The following is a 23,884-nucleotide window of genomic DNA, read 5'->3' as shown; positions in this document are numbered from 1 at the left end:
TAAAAGCAACCCAATAAAGGATAATCAAGGGGCTATTGGGGTGGGGAGGGGGGAACTTAAAACAATCACTATCACTAGAGAAAAAGTACTAGGCAAACTAATGGGACTAAAGGTGGACAAGTCCCCTGGACCCGATGGCCCGCATCCTAGGGTCTTAAAAGAGGTGGTTGCAGAGATAGTGGATGCGCTGGTTGTAGTCTACCAAAATTCCCTGGATTCTGGAGAGGTCCCAGCGGACTGGAAAACCGCAAATGTAATGCCCCTGTTTAAGAAAAGAGGGAGACAGAAAGCAGACAACTGTAGACCAGTTAGCCTAACATCTGTCATTGGGAAAATGCTGGAGTCCATCATTAAGGAAGTGGTAGTAGGACATTTAGAAAATCATAGTGTAGTCAAGCAGAGTCAGCATGGTTTTATGAAAGGGAAATCATGTTTGACAAATTTGCTGGAGTTCTTTGAGGATGTAACGCGCAGCGTGGATAAAGGGAAACCAGTAGATGTCGTGAATTTGGATTTCCAGAAGGCATTCGATAAGGTGCCACATAAAAGGTTACTGCACAAGATAAGAACTCACGGGGTTGGGGGTAATATATTGGCATGGATAGAGGATTGGCTAACTAACAGAAAACAGAGAGTCGGGATAAATGGTCATTTTCGGGTTGGCAAACTGTAACTAGTGGGGTGCCGCAGGGATCAGTGCTGGGGCCTCAACTATTTACAATCTATATTAATAACTTGGATGAAGGGACCGAGCGTAATATAACCAAATTTGCTGATGATACAAAGATAAGTGGGAAAGCAAATTGTGTGGAGGACGCAAAGAATCTCCAAAGGGATATAGATAGGCTAAGTGAGTGGGCAAAAATCTGGCAGATGGAGTATAATGTGGGAAAATGTGAGGTTATCCACTTTGGTAGGAATAATAAAAAAGCAAATTATTATTTAAATGCGAAGAGATTACAAAATGCTGAGGTACAGAGAGATCTGGGGGTCCTTGTACATGAATCACAAAAAGTTAGCATGTAGGTACAGCAAGTAATTAGGAAGGCAAATGAATGTTGGCCTTTATTGCAAAGGGAATTGAGTATAAAAGTAGGGAAATAACAACAGAAAATGCTGGAAAAACTCAGCAGGTCAGGCAACATCCGTGGAGAGAAATTTGAGTTGACGTTTCGGGTCGAACCCTTCTTCAAAACTGGAAAGAAAAGAAACTAGATCGAAGGCAGGGCTTCAAAAGTATCAAAAGTATCAAAAGTATGATACTTTTGCTATCATAAAAGTAGGGAAGTCCTGTTACAACTGTACAGGGCGTTGGTGAGACCAAACCTGGAGTACTGCGTACAGTTTTGGTCTCCTTATTTAAGGAAGGATATACTTGCATTGGAGGGAGTTCAGAGAAGGTTCACGAGGTTGATTCCGGAGATGAAGGGGTTGTCTTATGAAGAAAGGTTGAGCAGGTTGGGCCTATACTCATTGGAGTTTAGAAGAATGAGAGGGGATCTTATTGAAACATATAAGATTCTGAAGGGGCTTGACAGGGTAGATGCAGAGAGGATATTTCCCCTCGTAGGGGCATCTAGAACAAGGGGGCATAATTTCAGAATAAGGGGACACCCATTTAAAATGGAAATGAGGAGGAATTTCTTCTCTCAGAGGGTCGTGAATCTTTGGAATTCTCTTCCCCAGAGAGCTGTGGAGGCTGGGTCATTGAATATATTTAAGGCGGAGATAGACAGATTTTTGAACGATAAGGGAGTCAAGGATTATGGGGAGCAGGCAGGGAAGTGGAGTTGAGGCCAAGATCAGATCAGCCATGATCTTATTGAATGCCAGAGCAGGCTCGAAGGGCCAAATGATCTACTCCTGCTCCTACGTCTTATGTCTTATGTCAACTTCATGCACCACACTCTCCAAGTTACTTTTCATCCTGCTACTATTTGGAGTCAAGTCTGGGAGACCCACACTTCCCATTGTAAAAGGGAGGGATACTGGAGATCCACAAAAAGCCACTTACCATTGCACTGCTGGTGCATTGGAGCTGTTTTTTTAACAGTATAAATGCAGGCAGCTGACAGATGGATGCCATCCTCCCACTATCCGAACTAAACAAGTGCCTGAGATTAAAGAGTGCCACCATCGGCAGGAGTACCGGGTGTCTGCAGTTGACAAGATGGAAATGTAGCTCAGGTTGAATTACCAGATCCAACAGCTCAGAATATTACAGTGTGTCCCATTGGTAATCACATTGCTGTTAAATTTTTGAGACATAATTGAGATCTTTGCTTAGTGTTTAATGCAGTTGCTTGAGCACAAAATCTGGGCTAAGTAGTGTCAGCTGTGGCTCAGTGTGTAGCACTCTCGCCTCCGAGTCATAGGTTGTGGGTTCAAGTCCCAGGGACTTGAGCACATAAATCTAGGCTGACACTCCAGTGCTGTGCTGAAGGACTGCTGCACTGTCAGAGGTGCCATCTTTTGGATGAGACGTTAAACCAAGGCCCCATCTGCTCTCTCAGGTGGATGTAAAAGATCCCTAGGCACTATTTTGAAGAAGAGCAGGGGAGCTATCCCCGATGGCCTGGGGCCAATATTTATCCCTCAATCAACATGACAAAAACAGGTTATCTGGTCATTATCACATTGCTGTTTGTGGGAGCTTGCTGTGTGCAAATCCACATTTCCTACATTACAACAGTGACTGCACTTGAAAAAGTACTCCTTTGGCTGGAAAGCGCTTTGGGACATCCTGAGGTCATGAAAAGGCGTTATGTAAATTTAAGCTTTATCTTTTCTTTATTGTTAAGAGAGTCACGCAATCACAAGAAACTGATGATGCAATGAATAAACATTACTCACGTGGAAATGTGCTCATTTCCTGTTGAAATAAGTTGCTTTAACCTAGACATAGCCCAGGGTGAGGTGGGAGCAACACCTTAAGCACAAATCCTAGATTCGAGTGTATCAGGCGATTACACCTCGCCCACTAGTTGAAGGGGCTGCTCCACCATTTCTGGCTCCACTTCAGTCTCCACGCTCCTGATCATTGGCCACCGGGTGGGGAGGTGGGGCACGGTGGGCAGGTCGGAGGACCTCCTTGTGGGTCTGGTCCTGGGCCTGGCCAAGGTGGCCATTCACAGGTCCAGGTTGGATGTGGGGTGGGCACTCTGGCTGCCTGCCTCTCTTCCGCAGATTTTTCACGCCCGGGTGGCCCTGGAGAAGGAGCACGCGTTGTCTGCCAGTACACTTGAGACCTTCCTCAACTGGTGGGCACCACAGGGACTGGAGTCTGTAGTCTTCACGGGGAATAATATTATTTGAATTTATTATGTCTCCTTCCATTTGTATGATTTGGATTTTATGCCCCTCTAAAAGAACAACAACAATTTGTATTTATATAGTGCCTTTAATGTAATAAAACATCCCAGGGCGCTTCACAGGAGTGTTATACGCAAAAAATTGACACCAAGCCTCATAAGAAATTAGGGCAGATGACCAAAACTTGGTCGAAGAGGTAGGTTTTAAGGAGCGTCATAAAAGAGGAAAGAGAGGTAGCGAGGCGGAGAGGTTTAGGGAGGGATTTCAAGAGCTTAGGGCATAGGCACCTGAAGGCACGGCCACTGATGGTAGAGCGATTATAATCAGGGATGCTCAAGAGGGCAGAATTTGAGTAGCGCAGATATCTTGGGAGGTTGTGGGGCTGAAGGAGATTACAGAGCTAGGGAGGGGCGAGGCCATGGAGTGATTTGAAAACAAGGATGGGAATTTTGAAATCAAGGCGTTGCTTAACTGGGAGCCAATATAGGCCAGCGAGTACAGGGGTGATGGGTGAACGGGGCTTGGTGCGAGTTAGGACACGGACAGCCGAGTTTTGGTTGACCTCAAGATCACGTAGGGTAGAATGTGGGAGGCTGACCAGGAGTGCGTTGGAATAGTCAAGTCTAGAGGTAACAAAGGCATGGATGAGGGTTTCAGCAGCAGATGAGCTGAGGCAGGGGCAGAGACGGGCAATGTTACGGAGGTGGAAATAGGCGGTCTTAGTTATGCCACTGATATGTGCTTGGAAACTCATTTCGGAGTCAAATATGACGGCAAGGTTGCGAACAATGTGGTTCAGCCTCAGACAGAGAGGGCAGCCTCAGACAGAGAGGGTTGGAGTCGGTGGCTAGGGAACGGAGTTTGTGGCGCGACCCGAAGACAATGGCTTTGGTCTTCCCACTATTTAATTGGAGAAAATTTCTGCTCATCCAGTACTGGATGTCGGACAAGCAGTGTGTCAATTTAGAGACTGTGGAGGGGTTGAGAGAAGTGGTGTTGAGGTAGATCTGGGTGTCGTCAGCGTACATGTGGAATCTGATGCCGTGTTTTCAGATGATGTCGCCAGCAGATAGATGAGATAAAAAGGGAGCACTTCTGTAAGATTTTTTTTTGGTGTGATGACACTGGGGCAGATTAAAATAGGCACCTTGTCCACACGCAGGGTTTCAACACCTTGCATCATTGCAAATCCCAGATACCCTGGGCCTTATTGTCTTTCATGGTGTTATGTAATATACAGTAAGCAGCTCCTCCTCCCTGCCTTGTGACCAACGCTCCCTTTAAATAGACCCAGTCCCAGCTCAGGCTTCCCGCAGCCGAGCCTTGACTCCTCTCGGAATGGCTTTCGAGAGTCTGGGGGTGATCCGGAGTGTTCTGTCCGACCAGACCTGGATCCTTCTCCTCACTTTCCTGGTCCTGCTGGGTTGGTAAGTGTCTGATTTATTTATTTCCCGGGTGTCCTCGTTCTAACCAAGTGAGAAAATACCCACAAAGTTTGGCTGGACTCACTCTTTGCACAAGGAAAGTTTACAGCATTTGACACTAGTTTGTTTTGAACCGTGTGTGTGTGTGGGGTGGGGGGCTCCTCGGTCTCTGCTTGCCCCCGCCAATGCAATCCCCGCAGACCGGACCTGGGTCCTGAGCCGCGGACGGTGCTGGAGATCGGAGCCAATTCCGGGGTTTTCCCCCTTCCTCCTCCTCACTGCCCGCGGCTTCACAGCAGATCAGTCTTTTGGGGTTGGGGCTCTGTCAGTTATTGCAGATTATCCCAGGGTGGAGCTGGGATGGAAGCTGATTCCAATGGATTTGATTTTTTTTGAGGGGGTGGGGGAATTGATCCTAATGGGATTTTAATCCAGGTGGGAATTTGAAACATTGTACTTGTTTTTCAAGTTTCTACCCGAGGGCCAGGTGAGCCTCAGGACAGGGTGAGATTAAACCCTTCTGTTTAGGGACTGCCTAAGAAGAAGGTTCTGGCTATTAACACAAAGCTGGGCTATCTTGAAATCCCAAGTCTCTGCTCTATATAAAAGGGATATATTTCACACTTCTGTACAGACAGGGGAGTTCACGATAAGAAGCTATTCTACTCCAGGGATTTGTGATACAAGACACCTTTCGAGGAAGTTTTACCTGGCATGAAATGCTTTCATTTGGGCTTCTGCATTGTGTCAGATGGAGGGCATGACCGTGTAATGGTGTATGGTACGTTGGAGGGAATGACCTTGAATATGGAACCTTGCAAAAATGTTACACTAGGTATAATTATATAAGTAACAATTTCTATGTCTTATCACTTCAAAGTGTGAGACTGCAAGGTTTATGACTCATCCTCTTGCATTTGCTTGATTTTTAAAATTCGTTTATGGAATGTGGGCGTCGCTGCCACGGCCAGGATTTATTGCCCATTCCTAGTTGCCCTTGAGAAGGTAGTGGGGATCCGCCTTCTTGAACCGCTGCAGTCCGTGTACTCCCACCGTGCTGTTAGGTAGGGAGTTCCAGGATTTTGCGACGACGAAGGATCGGCGATATACTTCCAAGTCAGGATGGTGTGTGACTTGGAGGTGGTGGTGTTTCCATGCGCCTGCTGCCCTTGTCCTTCTAGGTGGAAGAGGTCACGGGTTTGGGAGGTGCTGCCGAAGAAGCCTTGGCGAGTTGCTGCAGTGCATCTTGTAGATGGTACACACTACAGCCACGGTGCGCCGGTGGTGGAGGGAGTGAATGTTTAAGGTGGTGGATGGGGTGCCAATCAAGCGGGCTGTTTTGTCGTGGATGGTGTCGAGCTTCTTGAGTGTTGTTGGAGCTGCACTCATCCAGGCAAGTGGAGAGTATCCCATCACATTCCTTGTGCCTTGTAGATGGTGGAAAGGCTTTGGGGAGTCAGGTGGTGAGAATCACCACAGAATACCTAGCCTCTGACCTACTCTTGTTGCCACAGTATTTGTGGCTGGTCCAGTTAAGTTTCTGGTCAATGATGACCCCCAGGATGTTGATGGTGGGGAATTCGGCAATGGTAATGCCGTTGAATGTCAAGGGCTGGTGGTTAGACTCTCACTTGTTGGAGATAGTCATTGCCTGGCACTTCTGTGGTGCGAATGTTACCTGCCACTTATCAGCCCAAGCCTGAATGTCATCCAGGTCTTGTTGCATGTGGGCATGGACTGCTTCAGTATCTGAGGAGTTGTGAATGGTGCTGAACACTGTGCAGATATCAGTGACTTCCCCACTTCTGACCTTATGTTGGAGGGAAGGTCATTGTTGAAGCAGCTGAAGATGGTTGGGTCTAGGACACTGCCCTGAGGAACTCCTGCAGCGATGTCCTGGGGCTGTGATATTGACCTTCAACCACCACAATCATCTTCCTTTGTGCTAGGTATGACTCCAGTTTTCCCCTCGCTTCCCATTGACTCCAGTTTTACTAGGGCTCCATGATGCCACACTCGGTCAAATGCTGCCTTGATGTCAAGGGCAGTCACTCTCTCACCTCCCCTCTGGAATTCAGCTCCTTTGTCCATGTTTGGCCCAAGGCAGTAATGAGGTTGGTAGCCGAGTGGTCTTGGCAGAACCCAAACTGGGCATCAGTGAGCAGGTTATTGGTGATAGCACTGTCAATGATGCCTTCCATCACTTTGCTGATGATTGAGAGTAGACTGATGGGGTGGTAATGGGTCGGATTGGATTTGTCCTGCTTTTTGTGGACAGGACATACCTGGGCAGTTTTCCACATTGTCAGATAGATGCCAGTGTTGTAGCTGTACTGGAACAGTTTGGCTGGAGGTGCAGCTAGTTCTGGAGCACAAGTTTTCAGCACGATAGCCAGGATGTTGTCGTGGTCCATAGCCTTTGCTGTATCCAGTGCGCTCAGCCATTTCTTGATATCACATGGAGTGAATCGATTTGGCTGAAGACTGGCTTCTGTGATGGTGGGGACCTCGGGAGTGGGATAATCTGGATCATCCACTTGGCAAATTTGGCTGAAGATGGTTTCAAACCATCTACTTTTGCACTTGTTTGCTGGGCTCCACCATCCTTGAGGATGGGGATATTCATGGGGCCTTCTCCTCCCGTTAGTTGTTTAATGGTTCACCACCATTCGCGACTGGACATGGCAGGACTACAGAGCTTTGATCTGATCCATTGATTGTGGGATCATTTAGCCGTGTCTATAGCATGCGGCTTCTGCATTTTAGCATGCATTTAGTCCTGTGTTGCAGCTTCCCCAGGTTAGCACCCCATTTTTAGGTACGCCTGGTGCTTCTCCTGACATGCTTTTCTACACTCCTTATTGAACAAGGGTTGGTCCCCTGGTTTGATGGGAATGATAGAGTGAGGGATATGCCGGGCCATGAGGTTACAAATTGTGGTGGAATACAATTTTGCTGCTGCTGCTGGCCCACAGCACCTCATCGATGCCCAGTTTTGAGCTGCTAGATCTGTACACAATCTATCCCATTTAGCACGGTGGCGGTGCCACACAACACAATGGAGGGTGTCCTCAGTTTGAAGATGGAACTTCGTCTCCACAATGACTGCGGTGGTCACTGCTACCAATACTGTCATGGACAGATGCATCGGCGACAGGTAGATTGGTGAGGATGAGCTGAAGTAGGTTTTTCCCTCGTGTTGGTTCCCTCACCACCTGTCGGAGGCCCAGACTGGCAGCTATGTCCTTCAGGACTCGGCTAGCTCGGTCAGTAGTGGTGGTACCGAACCACTCTTGGTGATGGATTTTGAAGTCCCCCACCCAGAGTATATTCTGTGCCCTTGCTACTCTGTGTTTCTTTCAAGTGGTGTTCAACATGGAAGAGTACCAATTCATCAGCTGAGGGAGGGCGGTAGGTGGTAATCAGCTGGAGGTTTCTTTGCCCGTGCTTGATCTGAAGCCATGTGTCTTGATGGGGTCCACTGTCAATGTTGAGGACTCGCAAGGCCACTACTTCCTGACTGTATACCACTGTGCCACCACCCCTGGTGGGTCTGTCCTGCTAGTGGGACAGGACATACCCAAGGATGGTGATGGAGGATTTTGGGACATTGGCTGTGAGTATGACTATGTCAGGCTGTTGCTTGACTCATCTGTAGGACAGCTCTCCCAATTTTGGCAGAAGTCCCCAGATGCTGGTGAGGAGGAATTTGCGGGGTTGACTGGGCTGGGTGTGCCGTTGTCGTGTCCGTAGCCGGTGCCGAGGTCGATGCCGGGTGGGCCGTCAGTTTCATTCTTATTATTGTGTTTTGTAGCGGTTTGATACAACTGAGTGGCTTGCTAGGCCATTTCAGAGGGCAGTTAAGAGTCAACCACATTGCAGGCAGCCTACAAGATAGCCACGCTGTTACACCTGGCCTGGATATCCAACTTGGCTATTGACATTTGATTTGCTTTGCTACTCATATGAAAAAAGAGAAGACTGCTTATTGCAAAGCAAAACAGAGGATAGAGTGCTGAAAATAAAGTTGAACATAAACACACCTGGGCACTTGGCAGCCCTTTGCTCTGAACATTAATTTAAATTTAAGATGATTAAAGGAGTTGGTAGGTAGGGTAGATTTCCTCGGGTGGGGGGAGTCCAGAACAAGGGGCGATAACCTTAAAGTTAGAGCTAGGCCATTCAGGGTGATGCCAGGAAGCACTTCTTCACACAATAGGGTAGTGGAAATTCAGAACCGCCCCCCCCCCCCCCAACCCCCACCCCAACCAAAAAACAAAATGATGAGGCTGGGGGTCAATTGAAAATTTCAAAACTGAAATTGAAAGACTTTTGGTAGGTAATGGTTATGGAACCAAGGCAGGTGGATTGAGGTAAGATGCAGATCAACCATGAACTAATTGAATGGCAGCACAGGCCCGAGGGGCTGAATGGCCTCCACCTGTTCCTATATTCAAACCTTGGCCATGCCCCCATTTTCTCTAAAGCAGAGAATGCTGGTGATGTGGGTTGACATCCAGCAGAGGGGAATGAGGGTGACACTTTGGATGTAGCTCATTCATCAGCACACCCTTCTGGGAGGGAAGGAATGTGCCTGGGGTGTTGCCCTGTCTTTTCTCTTTACAGAACTAGTGGGCCGACTGAGTTTCTAGAATATTTTGTTTGCAGCCACCAGTTGTGTTTTTTCCCAATTTCACCCATTTATTTTCTTTCTTTCTGTGTGAGCCTTTTGATTTTCTTTTCCTACACCCAGAATGATAATTTGAGTGTTTTATCTACCAGTGCTGACTGGCATGCTGTGTACTTTCAGCATTTTCTGTTTCATTTTTTTGTAAAAGATTCTCTTAATCTCAGAGATGCACGAAGAAGGATGATAAACCCTGGACAAAATCCATTTGACTGTTACTGTTCTATCAGGTCTTGCATAAGTCAAAACTTTCTTCAGCTTCACCTTGGTGAGACCAAAACCACCCTGTTAGACTCCCACCAGATACTCCATGCCTAAGAATGGCCTAGATCCTCTTTCTGGCTGATGATGGGCTTCCATGGCATCCTGTTTGACCCTGAAGGCCAAGGGATGGTGGTTGGGCATTTTCTAGTTGGAGGTGGTCATTGCCTGGCATTCGTGGTGTGAATGTAACCTGCCACTTGCCTGGATGTTGTCCAAGTTGTGCTGTAGGTTGGCATGTACTACTTCATTATCAAAGGAGTTGTGAATGGAACTGTGAAATCTTTAGCAAATGGCCCTACTCCTGACTTTGACAGAAGGAAGGTCATTGATGAGGCAGCTGTTTGCCACGAGTGTAGGACCTTGAGGAACACTTACAGCAATGTCCTGCGGCTGCGATGATTAGCCTGCGATAACCATGACCATTGTCCTCCGTGTCAGTATGACTTCAGACACTGGATGTTTTTTCTTTCACCACCAACCCCTCTTATTTTGGCTTAATAAATAAGAGGCATGGAGTACAAAAGCAAAGAAGTCATGCAAACCGTTATAAATCACTGGTTGGGCTCTAGTTGGAGTTTTGTGGCCAATTCGGGGCACCACACTTTAGGAAGGCTGTCAAAGCCTTGGAGGGTGCAGAGGTGATTTACTAGAATGGTACCAGCGATAAAAGACTTCAGTTACGTAGAGAGACTGGAGAAGCTGGCGTTGTTCTCCTTTAGAGTGGAGAAGGTTAAGAGGAGATTTGATAGAGGTGTTCAAAATCATGAATGGTTTTGATAATTGTAAATATGGAGGAACTGTTTCCAGTAGCAGAAGGGTCAGTAACCAGAGGACACAGAATTAAGATAATTGGTAAAAGAATCAGAGGCGATGTGAGGAAACTTTTTTTACACTGCGATTTGTTATGACCTGGAAGGCACTGCCTGAAAGGGTGGTGAAAGCAGATTCAGTAATGATTTTCAAAAGGGAATTGGGTAAATACTTGAAAAGGTAAACTTTGCAAGGCTATGGGAAAGAGCAGGGGAGTGGAAATAACTGCCTAGCTCTTTCAAAGAGCTGGCACAATGGGCCAAATGGCCTCCTTCTGTGCTATATCATTCATTCTATGATTATATGTATTGTGTCGCATGAAACGTTGCCAGTTGCTTGTGGTTATTGACTTTTCTACTAGTGCTAAAAGCTCATTTTCAATTCTCTGACGTTTAATCACAATTCTGAAAGTGGCAAAAACATTTAAAACTACAAATCCTAAAAGCGAATGCAGCTAACGTCACTTTCTAATTGCATCTGGTGTATTAGTTTCCCGAGGGTGTGACTCCTTCATCTTCTCCGCATGTATAATTAAATTCTTGCCAACGTTATTACATATCCTTTTTAAAAATTCATGTGGGGTGGCCAATTATAAAATGTTATAATACAAATAAAAATTTGTTTGTTTAGCACTTTTTTTATTGATTGGCTCAGAAGCGTCTTGTAGCACTTTAAATTTGATGTGAGTGGGTCTGGGATAATCTTCATATTGATCTTGTGTGCACCAAGTATGGATAATGATAAGCAACCATTTTAAACACATAAATCACATGGCTGCCAGCTCTCCCACGCCATTATTTTTAAGTCTTAAGTGGCAGCGGTGTGAACATTGGCTTAAATGCAGCAAATTTACAATCAGTGTTGATTTTGGAGCTATGATAATTAGCTGTTCAACTTTTGCGGTGAGGGTCTCTGGAGCAGCGCAAAAAGTCCCATCAAATTATAGCATGGCCTAAGTCACTCGTGTCGTAGCTTCCTCAAATTTCTTCACCATAATAAAGGCGTATGCTGTAGATACGCCATTACTATGGCGCGAGTTTGCAGCAATTTCAGGCCTACTATATAAACACCTGGGCTTTCCTGATTTTGCTCAGTGAATTCACTCAGCGAGTTGCTGAGCCCTACAGATCCTTGGTGTTTACTGAGTTACAGCTAGGATTGAAAGTGCTACCATTGAAATCAATGCTTCTGGGCCAGAGTAAACTGGGCAGGGTTTCTGCTCCTAATCACACTCTGGCAACCTTAGCTGTGGACAAGATCAGACTATGCCATGATGTGGGGGGCTGTAAGTATACACATACCCTTAATTTTTTATTTTGGTATATATTAAAATGTTTTGCCAGGCGAAAAGGTTTTTTCGAAGTGAAATAAAGTTGTAACAGTCTGTCTATCACTGATAAGTGGACATGGAATGTGCTTTATTAAAAGGCAGCAAACTTTTGGTAAGCAAATGTGCTTTCAAAAGGAACTGTTGGATTTGAAAGCTGCTTTGTGATGGAGATATTTCAAGAGCTGGGTGTCGGATAGCAGATACTGATAGAACAAATAGTTGTGACTGCAGGGGGTAGTCATAGACAACAGAGATAAACAAACCCCCTTAGATTCGCAGACTTCATGTCTACAACAAAACAGGCCACAAGGTTGTAGAATGACTTTTGGTGGCGAAAGGGGAGGAGTCAAGCCTTGAGAGTTCTGAAATACAGGATGCAACGTAACACATGAAATGTGACCAAGTGGTTTACTGCCACTTCTGTAAACTTTTATGTGTGAATGAACAATTTTGGGCCTTGATAAAGGCAGCTAACGGGCAACCACACAGGAGGTGTGAGTGTGAAAGTTTGACAGTTCAAACAACTTAGGTCGAACATTAAAGGAACATCTCACATTTTCCGAATGATTGATTTACTGAAAAGGGCAAGGAAAACTGTATAAAAAAAGTGACTAAAATATCGGTACTGCAGTCGAAAGGCAAAGAGCTGCTGCAGTCGAAAGGAAGTGGCATATAATCAACGCTGGACTGATCATCTGCGGGTGGTTGTATGTATAATTTCTTGTAACATTATTGGTGCACTGCTCGAATAGTGGTTGGGGTTTTGAATCTGTCTTCGGAGCAATAAAAGGTTAAAGTCCAAACCTTGTGTCTGGTGTAATCAAGTTCGAACGCTATAACCTGTTGGATGGGCGAGGGGTAATTCCGCACGTCCTACAGGGCACACCGCACCTCCCCCACCCCCACAATGGAATAGTCCGCCAATGCTCACCATCTAGGCCCACAATTGGATACTGGTCACTTGGATGTGGTGCTGGTAACTGAATGATATTGAAGGAGCTATATCTCACCAAGTAGTCTGTACCTTCAAAGAGAAGGGGGCGGGCGGGGGAGGAACAATCACCCCTTGGAGAACTGAGTGGATTAGTGTCATGGTAGGAAGTGACTACACACCCAGGCATTTGGTCATAAACAACACGGAATATCCGTATGGATCTGCAGCTTGTTCATCCTTTTAACATAGAGGGGGTTCTGTATCTGTCTCTTTGACTAGCACCTGTGCATTTTTTTAAATTCCAGAAGATCAAAGGAGGGATTAGCTGTTGCTGTACTTAGGTTAGATGGCACGCTAATTAAGATCTAACTAATATCACTCACTAAAGAATCGAGCTTGTTATTGGTTGAATGGATGATTAACTGACCTAGTTCTGGTGGCCAGTGTTTTGTATTTGGGGCGGTGAGAGAAAGCCAGTACCTGGATACACCTCCCATAGTTGGATTGGGTTTCAGACTGGCACAATATATTTTGCAAGTAATGCTGCCCTTGCAGAGGCCAGGAACCATCAGCTTTAGTAATGCTCGCTGTCTGTGGTTCCACAGCACAAAGGGTTTTGAGTTTATTGTAATGCTGCCGCCACTGAATTTACAATATCCATGGGCTATTACTTGGTTCGACACCAGACTTGAATGTTGCTGGGTTTCTGCTGATGCAGTGACTAAAGCAATGCACAATCCTGTCCTGAAGTCTCTAAATCCTGAACCTTGTTTTAAGATGTTCAAAGATTCTTTACAATTTTTTTTAAAGTGAAGATGTCTGTCAGATGAGAGATTGCTGTTTGAATGAGGGATTATTTTCAGGGATTTATGTATGGGAACACAGTACATGGATATATTTGATGTAGCTCATACTAACCAATATAGGTTTTGTTGTTTATAAAGATTGTAACCATTTAAATTCAATTTGCAGGTACAGCGTTTCACCCTATGGGTTTTTTAAACGGCTTGGAGTTCCAGGGCCAAGGCCCCTGCCATTCATTGGAACGTTTCTGGAGTACAGAAAGGTATGATTTTTTTTCTTTCTCCTCTTTCTTGACCATGTCATTAACTCCTGTTAGTGCTTTGTCTGTTATTGAACCATTCTGCCATTGCACTGTTTCTTCCTTTAACCGAGAACTGAGTGAGACTTCTCCGAAGCTCCTGCTAATAGTGTTCTATATCTGGGTGAGCGGAGACTCGCGGCAGAGCAGGGGTGGTGCTGACTGTCTCTCTCCATGCTGCAGTGTAAGTGCTTCAGTTAGTGAACCAGCCAAAAGCTGGAGAAACTCTCCAGAAGGACAATCTTGCCGAGTGTCCGTAGGGCCTAGTATTTGAACTCCTGCCCCTGTGATTGGCAGTGCCAGGGCTTTATCACTGGAGTGACTGCAGTGCTACAAAAGAATTCATTTAACAGCTTGGCTAAGGAATGCATTTTAGTGGTTAGAAAGGCAAATATTTTTATTGCCATTAATTTGTGTATAAGGTGGAACAAAATGTTTTCTGTTTGTCCTATAATTGTTCAGCTAGTTTTTAATTAAAAAAAAATTGGTTGTCTTTTCAAATGGTAGCATGAATACATTTGAACTTCCTTTGTCCCCACCCCCAGTAGAGCCCTTTCCTAACCCAAGTGGATTCGCAGGTGACCTACTTGCAGGCTTCTGGCGATTTCTTGAATTGGTTGCTAGGGGGTGCAGGAGAGAGGCTGAGGGTGAGTTAGGGTAACACCCACTCCTTTTGGTGTTTCTCTTCCTCTCCAGTCAGCACCTCCCCCAGTGACCGGACCGAGATTATCAATACTGTGGTGATCGGGGCAGGAAGCACGACTCTAAATGTTGCCCCTTCTTGGGATGGTGTGTTGCTGCAATGCTTTAGTCTAGCCATGTCGTTTATGAAACTGTGAATGGAGATTTTGGCAAGGCCTATAATTTTGCACTAGTGGGGGTAGAGATTACGCAGTAATATCAGCGGAATCTACTAAACCGGTGCTAAGATTGGGAATTTTTAAACGTGAGTTGTGCCCAAAACCACTTGCGTTCGTGGTTACCGCTGGTTCAAGATCCCTTTGGTCCCGATCAGGCCCCGCCCACAAAACTGGCACCGGCCCCCCAGGTCAAAATTGCGAGATTCCGCCGATTGCACTTGTGGTGTATGTAACCTGTTCCACCTTAAGAGAACTACCTTAAGAGATGTACTACTTTCTCTTGGCTGCTGTATACTGTAATACCGGTGGTGACCACACCGGTATATAAGTGTTGTGTAGGGATTTGCTGGGCAGTTCAGCCCTGACCTCCGAATAGTAAAGACCTGTTAAAGTTATTCTTGTGGTCTGTGTCCAGTGATTTATAATAAGCATAACTGGGACACACAGACTTAACAGTGGCGACGAGTCCGATCTTACCCTGCGGCAGTTTTACATCCAAGGCAGCTTCGTCCTCAGAACGGGCGTCGAGAAGAGGCATCCGCCCTCATCATCCTGCTGAGCACCATCGCACGGGAGGCATCGAGAACCCGGGTTAAAAAGAAAAATTCTGACCACGAAGCCCTCCATCAGCGACAGGCAGTGATCATCCCTTCTACCACGGTGGTGGGTAAGCCGATCAGCGACACGAGCAGAAAGTCGGCCGCGTTGACTGTGGAGTGGGGGAGGGAAAACGGAGGAAAAAAAGGGCGGAGAACTCGACCACGGCCGGTGAAAAGGGCCGGGCTGCAATCGAGGCCGAGAGGCGCAGCGACTGGGGCAGCTTAAGGCACGAGAGCCGCGGAGAACTCAAACGCAGCCGGTGTAAAGGACCGGGCTGCATGCGGGGTTGAGAGGCGCAACAGCAGGGGAAGCGTGAATGCCCACGGGAACCGCGGGGGAGTAAAAGCAGCGTCGGGGAATTGAGAACTGCTGGGGAGGCGAGAACGGCAGCAGCACGGCAATCGCCATTGCAGCCAGCAGGGGAAGAAGACGAGCGCGGGAAAGACCGCCAAGCGCGGGAAGCCGCCATTTTAGTAGGTGGGGTGTGGTAAACCACTGTTATTGTATATTGTTACCTCTGGGTGGCGCTGTGTACCAAGGCATGCCTCAGCTGACTCCGCCCACATGACCAGGTATAAAGGTGGGGGTTTCGCCGACTCACTTCCTTCTTGGAACCAGCCACCCACGAGAGGCATGCTCTGTTCTCTAGTTAATAAAAGCCTTTTCATCACCTTCCTGATTCATCGTCTTTTATGGAGTAATTGATAAGCGTATCAATTTTATTAACTAGAAGTAAAATGGCGACACCTGAACAGCAACAGCAGCAGGCGTTGCTGCGAGCCCTCAGACCAGCATGCCTGGACCTCGACCCTCAAGCAGCGGGTTCATCAACCAATTTCGAACACTGGCTGAGCTGCTTTGAATCCTTCCTAGGAGCCTCCGCCGTGACATCGGAGGAGAACAAACTAAAAGTTTTGACCGCCCAGGTGAGCCCTCAAGTATATACGCTCATCCGGGACGCTACTACGTACACGGCGGCCCTCGAACTACTAAAAGGGCAATACACGCGCCGAGTGAACACGATTTACGCCAGACACCTTTTGGGATCCCGCAGGCAGCAACCGGGGGAATCGGTAGAGGTATTTTTACGGGCGTTACAGACACTCTGCAGAGACTGCGACTGTAAGGAGGTAACGGCTGCGAGGCACGCGGAGGGACTTACTTGTGATGCCTTCGTCAGGGGCCTCCAGTCCGACTACTCCCGGCAGAGACTGCTCGAAAGCAAGGAGCTCGACCTGAAGACGGCCGTAGCCCTTGCGCTCTCGCTAGATGCGGCCCACCGAAACCTCGAAGCATACTCGCGTAACGGCGCCGCGCCATGGCCATCGCGACCGTGGGACATGGGACCGCTGCCCCCGGCACCAACTGCTGCAGCGATGTCCCGAAATCAACTGGGACAGCCGCCCCCGGTAAGAACCGCAGCGACGCCCCGTAACCAGGCCCAAAAATGCTATTTCTGTGGCCAGTTAAAACACCCTAGAGCGCACTGCCTGGCTAAGACCGCTACCTGCTCGGGCTGCGGGAAGAAAGGCCATTACGCCAATGCCTGCAGGGGAAAACCAGCGAACGCCAGCAGCGCCGCGTGCGAACCATGGGGGCAGCCATCTTATCCGCCATTTTGTGCACCTCCGGCCGCATGGCCGCTGCCATTTTATCCGCCGCACTCAACCGCCACTTCGTCTCCGGACTCGACCACCGTCTCGTCGGACGACCATACCGACTCACTAAGCCATACACTGGCCTCCGTTACGCTGGATCAAGCCCTCCCTCATCATCTATACAGCTCCATGATGGATATCACGGTAAACGGCCGCGCCACCACTTGCCTAATCGACAGCGGGAGCACAGAGAGTTTTATTCACCCAGACACGGTACGTAGTCACGGTCCTGCCGACGCGCCATCGGATTTCTATGGCGTCCAAGTCCCATTCAATGGACGTCGGCGGCTACTGTGTGGTGACCCTTTCGGTTGGGGGCACAGAATATAAAAATTTTAAACTTCTAGTCCTGCCCCGTCTCTGCGCTGCCGTGCTGCTAGGGTTGGATTTTCAGTGCCACCTTAAAAGTGTCACATTAGCATACGGTGGACCCCTCCCCCCACTCACAGTCTGCAACCAACACCTTTTAAATCGCCCGCCGCAAACCACCTGCAGCCTTTCCACATTAAAAGTCCCCCCCCCCTCCCTTGTTCGCTAACCTCACCCACGACTGTAAACCCATCGCTACCAAGAGCAGGCGGTACAGCGCCGGGGACAGAGCTTTCATTAGCTCTGAGGTGGAGCGGCTCTTGAAGGAGGGCATTATCGAAGGGAGCACTAGCCCCTGGCGAGCCCAGGTTGTAGTCGTTAAAACCACTGATAAACGCCGCCTGGTCATTGACTACAGCCAAACCATAAACCGGTACACTCAGCTGGACGCATACCCCCTTCCTCGCATATCTGATATGGTCAACCAGATTGCGCAATACAAAGTATTCTCCACCATTGACCTTAAGTCAGCATACCACCAGCTCCTCATCCGCCATGAGGACCGCCAGTATACTGCCTTCGAGGCGAATGGCCGCCTCTACCACTTCCTTAGGGTTCCCTTCGGCGTCACCAACGGGGTTTCGGTCTTCCAAAGGGAGATGGACCGGATGGTTGATGAGAACGCGCTGCAGGCCACCTTTCCCTATCTGGATAACGTCACCATCTGTGGCCACGACCAGCAGGACCATGACGTTAATCTAGAAAAATTCCTCCGTACGGCCCAACGGCTGAACCTAACGTACAATAAAGAGAAATGTATGTTTCGCACCAAACGCCTCGCCATTCTCGGCTGCGTGGTGGAGAACGGAGTCATCGGGCCCGACCCCGACAGAATGCGCCCCCTAATGGAGCTACCCCTCCCCCACTGCCAAAAAGCACTGAAGAGATGCCTGGGGTTTTTCTCCTACTATGCCCAGTGGGTGCCCCACTATGCAGACAAAGCTAGACCCCTCATCAAATCCACCTCCTTCCCCCTGACACCAGAGGCGTGTGCAGCCTTCACTCTTACCAAGAGCGATATTGCGAAGGCCACAATGCACGCAGTGGATGAGTCGATCCCCTTCCAAGTGGAGAGCGATGCATCCGACTTCGCCCTAGCTGCGACCCTTAACCAGGCGGGCAGACCCGTGGCCTTTTTCTCAAGGACCCTCCAGGGCCCCAAGACCCGACACTCCTCTGTCGAAAAGGAGGCCCAGGCTATTGTGGAAGCGGTGCGTCACTGGAGGCATTACCTGGCCGGAAAACGGTTTACCCTGCTCACTGACCAGCGTTCAGTAGCTTTTATGTTTAATAATAAGCAGAGGGGCAAAATCAAGAACGACAAGATCTTGAGGTGGAGAATCGAACTCTCCACCTACAATTAAGATATCTTGTACCGGCCCGGGAAACTAAATGAGCCCCCAGACGCCCTATCACGTGGTACATGCGCCAACACGCAGGTTGATAGACTGCAGACCCTCCACAATGACCTCTGCCACCTGGGGGTCACCAGGTTCTTCCATTTCATCAAATCCCGTAACCTGCCCTACTCCATCGAGGAGGTCAGGACCATGACCAGGAACTGCCAAATCTGTGCCGAGTGCAAACCGCACTTTTATAGGCCGGACAGAGCAGGCCTGATCAAGGCCACTCGCCCCTTCGAGCGCCTGAGCGTCGATTTTAAAGGGCCCCTCCCCTCCTCTGACCGCAATGTGTACTTCCTCAACATAATTGATGAGTACTCCTGTTTCCCGTTTGCCATCCCTTGCCCAGACATGACCAGTACCACGGTCATCAAATGTCTGAATGACCTCTTCGCCTTGTTCGGGTTCCCTAGCTATATACATAGCGACAGGGGCTTATCTTTCATGAGCGACGAACTTCGGCAGTACCTGCTAGCGAGAGGTATTGCTACGAGCAGAACCACCAGCTACAACCCCCGGGGGAACGGCCAGGTGGAAAGAGAGAACGCGACGGTTTGGAAGGCCGTCCTCTTAGCCTTAAAATCTAAGGGCCTTCCGACCCCTCGCTGGCAGGAGGTCCTCCCTGCGGCGCTCCGCTCCATCCGGTCACTGCTTTGTACTGCCACTAATGCCAACCCTCATGAGCAAATGTTCGTTTTCCCCAGGAAGTCCACATCGGGAACCTCGCTACCGGCATGGCTGACTTCTCCTGGGCCCGTCCTACTGCGGAGGCACGTAAGGACCCATAAAACGGACCCCCTGGTCAAGAGGGTGCACCTCCTACACGCCAACCCCCAGTATGCCTGGGTGACATACCCAGACGGGCGGGAGGACACGGTCTCCATACGAGATCTCGCACCCTCGGGTACCCCTGAACTACCACCGTTATCCCCCACCACCCCTCCCAATCCAACCCCTGTAGACGACATGCCGGAGCCCCAGGACCCTTCGTTGACCACCCAGACACCAGATCCGGCGTTGGATGCTGCAACACCGCCGCCGCCACCACGACGATCAGGACGTCAGACAAGGCCTCCTGATAGACTTAACTACACGAACTTGTAGTACCCTTCACCCCGCCGGACTTAATTTTAAACAAGGGGTGAATGTGGTAAACCACTGATATTGTATATTGTTACCTCTGGGTGGCGCTGTGTACCAAGGCATGCCTCAGCTGACTCCGCCCACATGACCAGGTATAAAGGTGGGGGTTTCGCCGACTCACTTCCTTCTTGGAACCAGCCACCCACGAGAGGCATGCTCTGTTCTCTAGTTAATAAAAGCCTTTTCATCACCTTCCTGATTCATCGTCTTTTATGGAGTAATTGATAAGCGTATCAATTGATAAGCGTATCAAGGGGGAAGAAGACAAGCGCGGGAAGCCGCCATTTTGAGAAAAAGAAAAATTAAAAAACTTGCAAGGATGCCTAAACATGGGAACATTAATACCTTTGATAGCGATATCGAAGATTGGACCACGTATGTAGAACGCATGGAAGTTTATTGTAAAGCAAATAAGGTACCAGATGATGAGAAAGCACTAACCCTATTAAGCTCAATGGGTGCGAAGACATACGGGCTATTGAAGCACCTTCTGTCACCAGATAAACCGGCGGATCAGACTTTTGCGAATATTGTTACTGTCCTGAAAAATCATTTAAACCCCACGCCGCTGATGATAGCGGAACGATTTAAATTTTACAGAAGAACGCAGCTGAAAGACGAAAGCAACGCTGAATTTTTAATTGAACTGCGTAAGCTATCAAAGTACTGTCAGTTTGGAACAGGACTAACAGATGCGCTGAGAGATAAATTTGTGTGTGGATTGTTAAAAGAAGGAACACAAAAGCGACTGCTTGAGGAGAATGATCTTACGCTTGATAAAGCTGTCACTATTGCAGCATCGCACGAAGCCGCAGTGAGAGGCACTGCGGAAATGCAGCTACGGTCACCGGAACTCAGCACCAATCAAATGGTCTTGGGTACAGTAAAATGTTATCGTTGTGGAAAGACAACGCACGATCAGAACCAGTGCTGGTTCAAAAATCAGGAATGCAGAAAATGTGGCAGGCTTGGTCACATAGCTAAAGTATGCCGGTCAGGAAAGAAGACCAGCAACAAAAAGTCACCGCAGGAAAAGTACAGAAAGGTACACAAGGTGACAGAGAACAGTTCAAATGAACAGAAGTCAAATTCAGACTCCAGCAGTAATGAACTGGGTAGTCTAAGAGTACACAATGTTGGTAATGAAGCAGACCTCCAAACAATCTGGGTCACACTTCAGATAGCAGGAGTCCAAGTGAAGATGGAATTGGACACTGGATCGGCATTGACGGTCATGAATAAGCAAGATTACAAAAGGTTATTCCCACATATTCCCCTACGGGATACGGAGATTGTATTGAAAACATACACGGGGCAAAGAGTATACCCCATCGGGAAGATAGAGGTAAAGGCGGTCCACAAGGGCAAAGAAAGCCGAGGAATGGACTTATATGTGCTACCTGAGGGAGGTCCACCACTACTGGGACGGGAGTGGATTCGGAAAATAAATATGGACTGGCATTCCTTAAAAGCACTAACGGTAGATTCCGATAAAAAAGATGTCAAGCCTAAACGATTGTCCAGAATATTGGACGATGCTAAAGAGGTGTTCCAACAGGGACTGGGAACACTGAGAGGAATTACGGCAAACATCAAGGTTGAAGAACATGCAAACCCAAAATTTTTCAAAGCCAGACCGGTACCTTATGCGATACGACCTGCTGTGGAAGCTGAGCTGGACGGACTAGAACGTTCAGGAGTACTGTCTAAGGTAGACTGGAGTGAGTGGGCCACACCCATTGTCCCCGTCATGAAGCGTTCATCGAGCAACAAGCCGGGGGAACCGGGGAAGGTTCGCATCTGTGGAGATTTCAAGATCACTGTTAATCCGGTGCTTCACATGGTGCAGTATCCGCTTCCGCGGATTGAGGATATCTTCGCTTCGTTGTCTGGCGGGAAACACTTCACCAAGATAGACCTGGCGCAGGCGTACTTACAGATGGAAGTTGAGGAAGAGTCACGCCGGTATCTCACGATCAACACGCATAGAGGCTTGTACCGTATAATAGACTGGTTTTTGGAGTGGCATCGGCTCCAGCAATTTGGCAGAGGGCCATGGAGCAGGTATTACAGGGAATTCCAGGCACACAATGTTACCTGGACGATATTCTGATTACAGGAGATGATGACGAGGAACACCTTGCAAATTTGGAACTGGTGCTCACCAGATTGAAAGAATATGGACTTTGAGTTAATCGCCAGAAATGTGAGTTCTTTCAGAAGCGGATCTCGTACTGTGGTCATGTCGTTGACCAGGAGGGGCTTCATAAGTCTCCTGACAAGATCGAAGCTGTTGTGAAGGCTCCCGCTCCGGATAATGTATCCCAGTTGAGGTCGTTCCTAGGGTTGATTAACTATTACCATAAGTTTCTGCCAAATTTATCCACGGTGCTGCACCCGCTGAACGCTCTTTTGCAGAAGGGAGTACCATGGAAGTGGAGCGAGGACTGTAAGAGGGCCTTTCGCAAAAGCAAGGCATTGATCACCTCAGAGGAAGTGTTGGCTCACTTCAACCCAACGCTGCCTATTCGTTTGGCTTGTGATGCTTCTCCATATGGTATTGGGGCAGTACTCTCACACAAGTTGCCAAATGGCCAGGAGAGGCCAGTTGCGTTCGCATCCAGATCATTGACTCCGCTGAGCGCAACTATGCTCAGATAGATAGGGAGGCTCTCAGCCTTGTGTGGGGAGTAAAGAAGTTTAATCATTACCTGCAGGGCCAAAAGTTTACGCTTCTGACAGACCACCAGCCGTTGGTATCCATTTTTAACCCTAAGAAGGGTGTTTCGGTGATGACAGCACAGAGACTCCAGAGATGGTCCCTTTTCCTAGGGGCACATCAATATCAGATCGAATTCAAAGGTACAAAACAGCATGGTAATGCTGATGGGCTGTCGCGCCTGCCACTACCTACAGAGGAGGAGGCACCGACGGTTGACCCTGTTGAGTTATTTCACTCGAGCATCATCGAATGTTTACCAGTCACCAATGCAAGTATTGAAAGAGAAACCAGGAACGACCCGACACTGTCCCGGGTCTACGAAGTGACAGTGAAGGGATGGCCAGCACATGGTGATCCACTGTTACCGGCATTCTCAGCAAGACGAGAACAGCTGTCCGTCTGTCAAGGAACATTGATGTATGGAACAAGGGTGATTATTCCTCCTAAGTTAAGAGAGAGAGTTCTAAAGGAACTGCATGAAGGTCATCTGGGGGGAGTCAAGATGAAAAGCCTTGCTAGGGCTTATGTGTGGTGGCCGGGTATCGACCAACAGATAGAGGATCTGACGAAAAGCTGCTCAGGGTGCCAAAAAGTGCAAAATGCACCTCCGATTGCACCGCTGCATCCATGGGAATGGCCTTCAACCCCATGGCAACGTGTACATATTGGCCTAGAAATTGGGTTCTGGTCTTGCCAGGGCTGTAGCGCCAGAAAGTTTGCGCCAGCGGTAATGCGGCAGCGCCCGACGAAAATTCGGGTGCGCCGGGCCCAGACGGCGGCGGGCGCTAAAACCCTCCTTTAGCGCCTCAAAACGGGCGTCAACTTGGGTTTCCCGGCGCTAATCCCCCGCTGCGGCACCCGATGCGGTGCGGCAGGCGGGGGAACTGCAGGCCTCCTCCTCCTGTTAAGGAGGAGCTGCCTGCAGCCAACAACTGTCCGGCGGATTGACCCGACATCTGAGCCCGGCACCTCGGGGAAGTGCCGGGTTCGCATGAGACACTGATCAGGGCCGCGGGGGGGGAATGCAGGAGTCCGGGAAGGGAGGTGCGGGCAGGCGGCCGCCGGGAACGCGGCCGGCCGCCGCTCCACCTTTATGCGCCGGCGCACACTGGGGGAAGACTCTGTTGCCAGAGTCTTAGTTGCGCCTGCCACGGGCGAGGCGGGCGCAACTGAATTTCGGCTTGGGGCCGGGTTACCACGGCAACCGGGACGCTGCGCACACCGATGACGTCATCGGTGCCGGCGCAGCGCTACCGGTCTACCGCC

The 23,884-nt window shown here is 48.6% G+C and overlaps 1 protein-coding gene across 4 annotated transcripts in view; it reads left to right on the top strand.

Moving 5' to 3' along the window:
- The first annotated feature begins 4,597 nt into the window (after positions 1–4,597).
- The window catches only part of LOC147110360 (cytochrome P450 3A30-like), a 56,744-nt gene continuing 37,457 nt past the window's right edge, over positions 4,598–23,884 (top strand). The window contains exons 1-2 of one of the 4 annotated variants that reach the window (XM_086000296.1): positions 4,598–4,739; positions 13,734–13,827. In XM_086000296.1, coding sequence (XP_085856422.1) covers positions 4,651–4,739; positions 13,734–13,827 — 183 coding nt within the window. In that variant the 5' untranslated portion in view covers positions 4,598–4,650. The remainder of the gene's footprint in view (positions 4,740–13,733; positions 13,828–23,884) is intronic. The other 3 variants (XM_086000298.1, XM_086000300.1, XM_086000297.1) reach the window with 3 other exon arrangements.

Source organism: Somniosus microcephalus, chromosome 11, assembly GCF_052327205.1.
Source record: "Somniosus microcephalus isolate GS21.2 chromosome 11, FLI_Smic_1.0, whole genome shotgun sequence".
NCBI lineage: Eukaryota > Metazoa > Chordata > Chondrichthyes > Squaliformes > Somniosidae > Somniosus > Somniosus microcephalus.
Note: the sequence above shows the minus strand (reverse complement) of the source record. Positions and strands in the feature narration are given on the sequence as shown.